The sequence below is a fragment of the Pantherophis guttatus genome, chromosome 3, assembly GCF_059756535.1.
Source record: "Pantherophis guttatus breed Tessera chromosome 3, ASM5975653v1, whole genome shotgun sequence".
NCBI classification, from domain to species: domain Eukaryota; kingdom Metazoa; phylum Chordata; class Lepidosauria; order Squamata; family Colubridae; genus Pantherophis; species Pantherophis guttatus.
Window position 1 is genome coordinate 62,365,222 of NC_142065.1, and position 11,318 is coordinate 62,376,539.

General features: G+C 51.2%; 1 protein-coding gene and 1 long non-coding RNA gene across 2 annotated transcripts; one reads left to right on the plus strand and one right to left on the minus strand.

Moving 5' to 3' along the window:
* Positions 1–390: 390 nt before the first annotated feature.
* DMRTA2 (DMRT like family A2) lies at positions 391–6,033 on the minus strand. Its single transcript, XM_034415059.3, has 2 exons — positions 4,250–6,033; positions 391–2,663 (listed from the first exon to the last, which is right to left on the minus strand). The coding sequence occupies exons 1-2, from the start codon at positions 4,734–4,736 to the stop codon at positions 1,579–1,581; spliced, it is 1,572 nt and encodes a 523-aa protein (XP_034270950.1). The 5' UTR covers positions 4,737–6,033; the 3' UTR covers positions 391–1,578.
* Positions 6,034–6,312: 279 nt separating this feature from the next.
* On the plus strand, positions 6,313–6,605 carry LOC117664208 (uncharacterized). Its single transcript, XR_004590963.2, has 2 exons — positions 6,313–6,375; positions 6,468–6,605. It is a non-coding gene; the product is annotated as an uncharacterized LOC117664208 (long non-coding RNA).
* The last annotated feature ends 4,713 nt before the right edge of the window (positions 6,606–11,318 follow it).

Sequence of the window (11,318 nt, forward strand, 5' to 3'; positions counted from 1 at the left end):
AAAATAAATCGTACTGAATATAAATGGGCTTATTCTTAGGTTAGAGACCAGGAGTGGTGTTTCAAAAGTCCAATGGACAGGATAATTCACATCTGCAGAATATCAATCCTTAGATTCACTATTAGAAACACCACCGTTTACGGGAAAAAATTGTTCTACCTTTAAAAGAGATTTCCAAAACTCTTGCAATAAGAACATTGTAACTATAATATGTGTATTTGAACTTCAGAATTAGTTACCTATTACTGACAGAATGACCTATTTTAGACTGACCGATTTAATTAAGCTGCCAGGATTACCAAAAAACCATCTGAAATCAGTTCTTCATTTGATGTAAATTGGAATTGCACTTAGAAGCTAAAATACTGCAAATAAACGAAACAGCAGAAGTTATTACTATGGCAGGTTTTAATACAAAATAATATTTATTTCTAGTTTTCTATGAAATGAAAGCAGAAGGGAAAAACAAACTCAAAAAACCCTGTTTGAAATGGCAAGAATTTTGTTACGCTGAAACCAGACAGCATTTTTTTTCCGGATCATTCATTAAATCCGGGTCAAATGGATCGAGTCCAAAGGAAAGGACAATTACAAATATATTTACTTTTTAACCTTATTTACACATTATATTTCCCCTGGGAATAGACAGAATGAAGAGTTAATTTTTTTACAGTATGTTTAATCTCTATGATGACGTGTTTCCAAAATGAAAACTGACTAACCGTTTCATTTACCATTAATAATAACTTCGCCTACAAATTACATTAATAATTTAAATTCCCATTTTTAACATTATGCTATACACTGGCAGGTAGAGAGATACAGATAGAAGTATGGATGCCGCCCGAGGGGAATATCCATGTTTACAGCTATATGCAAAATATAATAACGAGGGACAACTTTAACAGTAAAAAGGCATTTACTCGTTTTGCTTAATCAACACACTTAGAGGTTCGCCAAGTTCCACACATTTGACCACTTGTGGTTGCAACAAATGAGAGTGAAATGAAACCCGGATCACCTAAAAATCAGGCGAAACCAAGGCTTGGGGAGGGACAAGGTCACTTCCCATTGTTACTCACAGAAACCGACAGAAGAATTCGGCAACAGTGCTGCCCATAGACACGCTACACTTCTCGGGCCATAACATTTTTGCAAAATTCTGCCTCGCCTTAAACCACTGGCAATATGTCCCGTTCACTCGGCGCCTTCTCGTCTTCCTCCTCCTCCTCCCCCTCTTCCTCGCTTGCTCCGCGAAAAGTGCTCTAGCCCCACCACAGCCACCACCTCGGCTCCAACTTGGACTACTCCGCTGCTTCACTTTCCGGGGAATTTAACTTCTAACTGGCGCGTTTCGTGTCTGAGGATAAGCGGCGTTTAAGACCCGCTGCGATACCGGCGGGGAATCGAGCCCTCGGTTAGACCAGGTCGCTCCCCCGCCGCCTTCCGAGAATTGGCTGCCTCAGCTGCCCTTTGCGCACCTCTCGGATGTACGCTTGGGCACAAGTTTATATCGTATATATTTCTATCCCTCTATGCATATATGTACATAGAAAATCCAGCCACCGGCTTTGCGGCCTACTGTTTCTCTGGGGCGCTATTCACCAAAGGCCCGTAAAGGCCGTTTGGGTACGCCTGTTCCTTGTGCACGCCGGCCGCAGCGGCGGCAGCCGCGGCCGCCGCCGCTGCGGCTGATCTGTCCCGCATGAGGTCGCTGAAGGCGTACTCCATAGGCGGCCGGAAGCCCAGCGTGGGCATTAGCCCCGCCGTGGAGTAAGGGGTCATAAAGGCCAGGCCGCGACTGTGCGCCGCTGCGGCCGAGTAAGCCAGGCGCAGCGGGCTCAAACTCAAGTGCGTGCCTAAGGGATAGGCGCCGGCCTCAGCCGCCGCCCCGAAATGGGTAGCGTTGGGCTGCAAAGGCGAGAAGGCGGAGCGGCTGCCCAGCGCGCCGATGGCCGGGGTCATGGCGCCGGCCAAAAGAGGGCGGTGATGCGAAGCGCCTCCAGCCGATGAAGGCTGCAGGCCACCCAAGGTCCCCGGCGCGTCTCCAGCAGCCCGCGCCCAGCTCTCGTCGCCCGCCTTGTCCGACCCTACCGAGCTGAGTCCAGAGGCGGCGGAAAGTGCTTGGCCTGGGCCGTCGCCTGCTGCCCGGTGGTGATGATGGTGGTTGTTAAGGATCTGCTCGATAGCCTGCACCACGTCGCCGCCGCAGCCGGCCAGGACCAGCTCCAGCACGCTGCGTTTGTGCGCGGGAAAGACGCGCGTCAGGATGTCCAACGGCGTCCGCTGCTGCCGGCTGCTCCCCGCCACGGCGGCCGCGGCAGCAACGGCCAAACCAGGCGAGGGAGCGCCTGCTTCGTCCCGTTCTGCCTCAGAGCAACCCGAGTCGGAGCCCAGTGGACTGATGGAGCCTGTGCTCTCCTCCTCGGCTCCGCCGCCCCCGCTGCCGTCTTTGGCGCCTTTGGAGACCGGCGAGCTGACGGAGGACTCGCCGTCGCCATTCTCGGAGCCCGAGCCACAGCCGTGACGAGTCGGCTCCGGGGATGAGGTGCCTGGCGCGCCGTCCGTCCCATCCGGCGATAAAGGCTTGTTCTGTTGAGGGGTCACGGAGCGGCTGGTGAGAAGCGACTTGGGGAACAAGTCAAATTTCTGCAGCTTGACTTCTGGCAAGAGAGACAGAAAGAGCGAGCTGGGCTAGGCTCTCCCTGCCAGCGTGCCCCGCCTCCGCCCCCCAAGTGCCGGATGGGGGCCTGTTAGGTACTTTACCTCGACAGAAATGGGAAAGCGAGTGCACTGAAGCTGGGCTCTTTTCGGCAGTTTAGAGCCGAACCAAGGTTTAGAGCAACCAAGGAGCTTAATTCAGCGACCACTCGTCTTTCTGTCCCACAGGGAACCCACCCCATGGATCTTGCACTCCTCTACCCTAGGCTGATTTCATCCACTCTTCTGTCCATCCCCACTTTCCGCTGTCTTTGGTGACTTCAGGTTGCTCTCCCAATCTGCCCTCCACGCCATGCCTTGCCGTCTTCTCTTTCTTCCCCTCCCCAGATGGCACCTGCCGGGGGACCTCGCCTCACCTTGGCGACCTTCCTAAGGAGCTACTTTAGGGTACAAAATCAAATCTCGCCACTGCAGCTAACTAGGGCGTCTCCTGGCAGGGCTAAATTGCTGTGGTCGCTAGGAGGCGCTCTCTTCTCTCTCCTCTCCCGCCTCTCTGGCTTGGGACGGCCAAGGAGACCCCGACCCCCCCCCCAAAAAAAAACCTGCAAGAAAAAGGTTCCCCGACCTGGTCCCTTTAGATGCACGGGAACACAACTCCTATCATAACTTCTAGTAGCATCGCTGAGGAAAACTTCAGGAAGGCAGCCCCAGGTTGGGGCAGGCTCAGTTCGATGCCAGCTGTGACAGGCCTCTATATTTTCAAGGGGCAGTTTACTACGTAGCCATGCTAACTTACCTGGAAGTGAATCGAATGGCGTCAAACAATTACAGGGACACTAAGTGGACCCCAAATGGGTGTGGAAGACTTTATGAATATGGGGGAAAGAGGAAGGGAGCAAGAAAGAGAAGAGATTGCTAAGAAAAAGCAACGGTGTGATCCCTGACTGCGTTTGACAAGGCAAACACAAGTGGGACTATAATCTAGAAATGCCTGGCCGATGTTTCTTTGTTAAAGGCAACGACTAGGATTCTTTTTTTTTTTTTAGTAACTCCGTCAGCGACCTGGGAACTCCTTATCTTACAGATCGTGAAGAAATCCTGAACGGCTGCAAAAACGCTGAGATTTGAGGTCTACAAATCGTGTTAAAAGGACGAGCTGTTGATGGTTGCGGGGAAGGGAAACGAACTGAGCGTGGGACGGAGAGAGCGCGGGAAAAAAGTCCAAGAAAGAGGAGAAGGAGCAAAAGGTGGAAGGTGGGAAAGTGGACAGAAGCATCCGGGCAGAAGGGCTCGTTTTTTAAGGGTGCCCAAGGCTGCCTAAGGAAAGATTGGGAAGCTCAGCCCCGGGCCTTTTCCTCCTCGGCGGCCGCCAGTCCCATTCTAAACTTCGTGTAGAATTCCTGAGGCCGAAGGGCTTTAAACGGGGCCCGGGAACCCAAAAGCTGACTTTCTCAGAACTTGCACAGGACTCCCTGTCGCCTGTTACGTTTACTTAGGGGGAGGGTTCGAATCCCGGGGCGACGGGGAAACGGGCGCCTTTTAGCTCGTCGCCAAGGCCTCAGGGTTGGGGTGCGCGCTAGCTCCTCACCTGAACCCCCCGAGCCTCCATCGGCGCTGCACACGGAGCCGAAGACTTCATAGGCGGGCCGCGGCGGGATGATGCCGTTGGCCGCGGCCAGGGCCAGCCCCTCGGCCGTGCCATAGAGCAGCTGCAGCTCGCGGGCCTCGTTCTCCTCCTGAGCCTGTTGCCGCCGCAGCGCCACCTGGGCGGCCATGACGCGTTGCCGCTCGGCGATCAGCGTGCACTTGGCGCACAGGCAGTCCTTCCAGCGGCAGTAGCGCTTGTGGCCCTTGAGCGCCGACACCACGCCGTGGTTGCGGCAGCGAGCGCACTTGGGGGTGCGCGGATACTTCTCGGCAGCTCGCAGGAGCAACGGCGGGCCTCGCAGAAGGCTCCCGGCTACGCTCACCGGCAGGCTGGCCGCCGCCGCCGCCGCCGCCGCTGCCGCCACCGAACTGGGGGGCACCGCAGAGGGCGCCGTGGGTACGCTGGTCATCTCAGACCTCAGTTCCATCTTGACCAAGAAGGGGTGCCGTGGCTTCCAGGGAAGGCGCAAAGGCGCAGGGCCCTCTCCCCACCGATGCTCCTCTAATACCTCAACAAGACTTCCGCGGGTTCAACGGGGCGAGGGAAACGCCAGGCCCTTCCTGGAACAACCCGCCGCTCCGCGAGAGGCTAACTGGTTGCTCAGCTTGTCTAATAGCCTGAGTCCCTCCAAGCCACTCTGTAGCCGGTAAAATTACAAAAATCGAGAACTTTTTTTCCTCCAAAAAGTCTGATGCGTCTCAGTCCTTCCTCCGCAATCACCCCGCTCCCCACTCTAGAGCGCATCTGCGTTACCTAACTTCGGGGAAGTAAACGGCGTTTACTCTTCGAGGAAGCAAACAAACAACGGCCCCCGACCTTCTTGGTTGCTCTGGCTCAATCCCCCACAGAATGAACGTGGATCCTAGGGTAGCGGAAGTCGGGGCTTCCTTGCTCCCCCCGAATCAAAGCCCCCAAGCTCCGAAACCACCGAAATGGCTCCCCAGCCATTCCATCTCTTCCCAACAACGCGGCGAAGCAGAACTCGCCCCGGCTCACTCCCGCTGAGTTCTTCTCTGGCAAGAATTTACGGCGGAACCCGACGGCAACCGCTCCTGCCACGATCCGAGGAAAGGCGAACAGCTGCGCTCCTTCGCCTGCCAATGTTACAAAACGCTGTCCTGACAGAAGCGCGCACAAGCCCCTGGAGACGCAGCGGTCCCAGTGCCTGTCCAAGATTACAGCTTGTCACAATCGCACGCAAGCCAAGCTAACCGTGGCAGAAGACAGAGGATTCCTCTGACCCCCGCCAGGTTTCAGACTTCAGAGTGCAACAATTTCCAACTTCCTGATTCGCGCCCGCGCTCCTGTCTCAGCCGCCCTCTAATTTTTCTCAGCCTCCTCTGCCTCTCCCTTCCTCCAGCTACAGCCCCGCCAACCAAAGCCGCCTTCAACAGGCAGCCGAACCCAGTCCGGACCCCCCTTTCCTCAGCCCCAACTTTGCATGTGCGCCACTAAAGAGAGCGAGAGTTGCCAAGAGATAGAAATCTTCGCCGAACCGCCCGCGAGCGCTTGCTCTATTGTTGCGCCTTACGTATCCATTAGACAACATTTGACAACAATGTGGCGCCTGCCATTGGCCGAAAGGGGAAAGAGCTTTTCTGATTGGCCACTCGGATGTCTACAGTGTCCACCCGAAGCTTCTTTCAAATAAACAGTTTTAAGGGGAGGGGGCGCTAAAAAGGGTCCAAAGGGGGAGGGGAAGATTCAAGGGGGAAAAAAACCCCACAGCAAATAGTTTTCATTTCTCCCCCTTCTTCTTTTTCTTCTTCTTCTTCTTCTCTCTCTCTCTTTCTCTCTCTCACTCTCTGTCCCAAATTTTCTGTTACCTTGTTTTCCGGGCATTTATAAAATCCATTGAAAACTGTAGTTGCTCTGCCGATTGATGGTGCTCTTTGAACCTCACATTTTCCTGAGGTATCACTTGTCAAGATCAGATAGAAAAGTTGCCATTAATAAGATAGCCGTCCTGATGGTTTCGTTTTAGAGCACAGACTAGTTTTTCCTTTTCTCTTACACCTTCTACATCTTCAGGTTCAGCGGCTGCCCTCAAAGGGAATACCGGTGAGGTACTGTATTACATTTTATATTTGGGAAAGAAAAGGGGAGGCTCACTGACGGAGTTACTTATTACATACTTTCTTCTCTTTTTTTCTCTCAGATTCAATTATTAATTGTTTGTTTAACTAAAAGTCAATCAAGACTGTTTCGGGCTTTCCTGTAGGACAATTAAAACAGGGAATCGATCCGTGAGCAATTATGCACGCTGCCACTGGATTCATTCGCTTTTTAAACAATATATTGTTTTTGTTGTCGACTATCATTTGCTTGACATGCAGTGCCTGACGTCACACTCCTTGGGACTTGCTTGTTTCGAAGAAGTCACCCAGATCAGCGGCCAGTCCATTTGGAGCAAGTAAGGCAACCGGTTTCCAAGTTAATATAGCCCGAGAAAATGGGCTGGGCAGCTTTTCTCCCCGAGAGAAGACAGTTTCGAAATGTTGGTAATTAAGTGTGTTAATGCAGGGGTTTTTTTCCTCCTTTCTACGCCGGCGAATAAAATGCCTTTCCTGTCCCCCAAGGGGAAAAATGGTCAACAAAACCTATACGTATGTCTTACGTGTATTTCCAAAAAAATTGTAAGGTTGGCAAAGCAATCCCTACTTGGCGTACTTGGGAAATCTTTTACATATTAACCATCCCCGGAGTAGGAAAAGTGGCAGCCTATCTTTCCAGAGGAAAGCTCCTGGCATAGGAGGTTTTCTTTTCTTTGCAACGGTTACTTTGTTCTTACACGTGTGTTCAAGGGAGCAAAATCTCGCTCCTCAAATTTTGTTAGAAGTCACCGAGATTTAGTTAAATTAATGTCTTAATTCATGGTTAAAAGTCCCTTCCCAGAAAGGTGGAAGCGTTAGAGCTGAACACCCCTTTCCACAGCGGAGGGAAGCATAGCGCCGTGGATATGGCCAAGAACTTGCCTGGAGCCCTGGGGCAAGGGCGGGGGAGCCTTTCAATGGCAAGATAGGTTTCTCCGCAGTTGGCCTACTGAGGAGGCATGTCCCCCTTTTTGCCTCCTTTGGAGGAATTTACTTGGCCGGAATAATGCGTGTCCCTCTCCCGCTTGGCTTCCCTTCTCAAGTGGGGGGTGGGTCGCATTATTTCGGAATCCCCCTCCCTTATTTTTTAATTGTCACCAAGGAGCCAGAATGAAGCTGGCCAACACAGGAGTCCCGCTCTTTGCACAGGAGGCTGTTAAGTCAGGGAAACTATACCCTGGCCATTGGAAGCAGAGAAAATTTAAAAACAGAAAGAAGCAGCCTGAGGTTTAACAAACCAACGTCTCAATAGTAGATCTAGTGATCAGTTGGTTTCCTTCCCCACCCGAAACAGTTGAGAGAGTTTTAGAAGAAGGATCTCCTATAAAGACAAATCAGCGAATCTCTGAAATGAGCATCTTGCTCGGATTCTAGTTTCCAGGTGATTCGTTCTTTTGCTTTCTACTGAACTTTAGAGACAGGAAATGTGATCTGATTTTATTTTAAACCTGAAGGGCTTTTGAGAAGGAAGAACTCAGGTATGTACTTGGGGACAACATTTGAATAGCTCTGTTGAGAGAAAGAGAGAAAGAGACAGAGAAAGATGACTGCATTGAAGGTAACCAAAACTTGCCTAGACTTTTCCCTATACGTGATACCTAAAACAAAAACAAGGAATAAAAATAGACCTAAAATTGCATGGAATAAAAATGCCGATTGTTTCCTAGCCCACAAGAAGAAATATTCACAATGAACAGTGTCATTTTGCAACATGAATAGATATGATACAATTAAGTACAGTTCGTGATTTTTAAAAAGGGATATCAAAAAGACCCAGACTGTTACTTATCTTCACCTGCCCAATAGCAAAGCTTCCACCAATAGGAAGAATTGTGCCGGTGACCAGGCTCTTTGCAGAAATAACTGGGCCTAATCTTGTCTTGTTTGGGTGTAAGAAACTTCCTGATTTAACTCTAAATAATTTCATAAAGGGGTGTGACACTATATATCGACATTTATTTGAACTCCTTATTTCATGCCTTTCTCCGTTTATAAAAAAATGAGGCCAGCACAAATTTCAGTCTTTTAAATCCCAAATCCTATAATTATCTAGTTGGATGACAAGATAAGTCACTACTACTATAATTAACCATTTGCATGTCATATATACACAGCATGAATTTTGCCTATCTGTATAGACAGCTCAGGTTAAGAATTAATTGGCTGCTTAAGTCTTAAATTAATGAAAAAATAAGGGATGTTACATCTTTCTAATCAGTGTCCAGATGCTGAACAATCTGGTAAACAGATTTTTCTATGTACCCTTGCTTTGGGAAGGAAGGAAGGAAGGAAGGAAGGAAGGAAGGAAGGAAGGAAGGAAGGAAGGAAGGAAGGAAGGAAGGGATAATCTTCTTAGCCCAAAGTGAGTAATTTAAAATCTAGGGCCGAATTTTAGCATGTTTATTTTAAAAGTGCTATTTGGGGCTTTATAACATCACAACAGTGGCTGGGCCATGTTGGACATCTCTCCCTGTGGAATTAACTAAGAAAAGAGTCCACCCCATTCATTAAGGCAACGTATTAAAATCAAGATTCGCTTCTTAACAAACATTTTGGAACTCGGAGCAGATTGGGGAAGACATATATCACACACACACACACACACACACACACACACACACATATCTAGGTGAAACTCCTGAACTGCTGGCTCCCGCCTGCGCGCCTCTTCCTTGCGCGAGGGGCCTGACTCCGCTGGACCTGCTTTTTCGTTTCTCCAAAAAAAAAAAAAAAAGAAATCGATGAACATCAAGGAGGGAACCTCCTTCTCCACTCCTCCTTCGCTCCAACCCCCCCACCGCCGCCCCCATTCCGTTTCTCGGGCTGAGCCCTTTCCCGCGGCGACGGCAGCTAACCGAGACACCAGCTAAGCGAGCCTTTGCTCCTCTGGTCTTCTAATGGCCTTTCAGGGAGCCTCAAAGGTCGCCGCTTCGCTTCTTAATCGGACTCTCCGGCAGGAAAACGCCGGCAGCTCCGCCTCCGGTCCCCTCGAGGCCACAGGCTCGTGGAGAGACCCGCCAAGGCTCCCAAACCAGCCAGCCCTTCCCGCCCCTGCAAGAGGCTTTCCGCTCGCGGCTTTCCCGCGCAGCCAAAAGAGCCCCCCCGCCCCATCCTCCGCGGCCGCCCTCGATCCCCCAAACGGGGATTCCCTGCCTGGATATTCAAGGCAGGTCCTTCGGGAGGTTCGAGGAGCGGGCCCGGGGGCCCTCGGAGGCTCCGTTTGGTTTCTTGGCACGCATTTTCCCCCTTCCGATGGTTTTTTTTGTTTTTGTGTTGTTGCTTTGATTTTTCCAAGGAAACACGCGTCTCCCTCTGCTCTTGTAAATGCTTCGGATACTCGGGTTCCTTCCCTAAGTGGCGCCCCTGAGTACCCGCTCCCCCACTCCCCCACTCTCCCTCAACTGTCCAGATTCCACGGAGTGCCCGGCTTCAGAGTAACGGTGCCGTTGCAGGCTGAAATCGGGATCCCTTTGCCCGCAGACTTCTTGGGACTGGCGCTTTAGGGCGCCCCGTCTTTTTAAACCAGTCCGCAAATAGTGTGAGTGTGTGGGTGTTGGTGTGGGGGGGGGGTTTGGTTCTCGGGTGCTTGGTTTGTCCCTGAGAAGCCTTCCTGGAACTGGAGCCCTGTTGGGTTCGGCGTCGTTTCCTGCGTCTTTTTCAGGACTTTCTCCGCTAAGAAGCTTCAGACTACGCTCCAAATTCGTCTGCACTTATTTTCAGAATCGATTCCAGTCTGGCTCATACAATCTGGGATTCGCGACTGTTTCATGTCTCCCTGTTCCTTGTCTTTAAGGAACAGGGAGCCATGAAACTTAGACAAAAACAGACACTACTCAACCCCCTTGGACCAGGCCCGTTGCTAATTTAGAGGCTGCATTTTGCAAGGAACCGAACTTCGCCAGGTTTCGGTCTTGGTTGGTGGCTTTGCTTCCCTCCACCCCACCCTCCTCCCCTTTCTCTACAAAGGACTTAGAGGTTGTACTAATGCAAGCCGTTTGGTTAATGTACAGTTCGATGAGTCGTGAGAAAACCCATCAAATGTGGATCCTGGCTAATTCAATAACGGAGTTAAATATGTGAGACTCTAGCTTTTATTTCGGGCTGAACTCCCCCCCTACTGAGGGTCTGAAGAATGACAGAGCCAGGCCAAATATCATCTGGAGAGCTCCGAGAGAGCTTTAGGACGCATAACCCGTGCCCTACGTCGGGAGGCGACTCTGTCGAGGCTTCCCAACCTCGAAGCTCCGAGAGCTCACCTTCAGGCTGAGCACGTTCGCTCGCTCGCTCTTCGCGGGTGTGTGTGTGTGTGTGTGTCCTGCAGGAAGGAGACCCAGCGGAGAGCAACAGTAGCTGAGTTGGACTTGCAGGGGGGGCAGGATAGAGATGACACCTTCGCTCTTTCGTTTACCCCCCCCCTCCCCTGCCCCCATGCTCCAAACTGGACTCCCCCGCTGCCTTCGAGCCAGAAGGATCATCGGGGTGATATTTCAACCTGTGCACGAAAGGAGCACTGGCAGGAGAGGACGTGTGGACAGTGACAGGCAACCCTGGCGGGAAATGGGTACCTTTTTCTCCAATGGAGGGAGCCAAGTCCGCCCGGCGGAGGCGGGGAGTAAGGCTCGCAGAGGAAAACAGAAGCATTCAACACAACCAACCCTAATCCCGACCCCGACCCTTCACTCTGCAGCTTCCCAGAATTACAGGCAACCCTGCAGCGGACGGATTGAAGGAGCCGGAAAAATTAACTAGGAAAAAAAAAAAAAAGCAGGCAACTCTCCATCACCCACCCAGCCCAAGTCCCAGGGGTCTTAAAATGACTTTTCTCTCTTCCCAATAGCAGAACACGAGTTGAATCCATGCTGGATTAATAGGACTATTAATTCTTATTAATAGTCGGCATAAAAATTATTGGCACG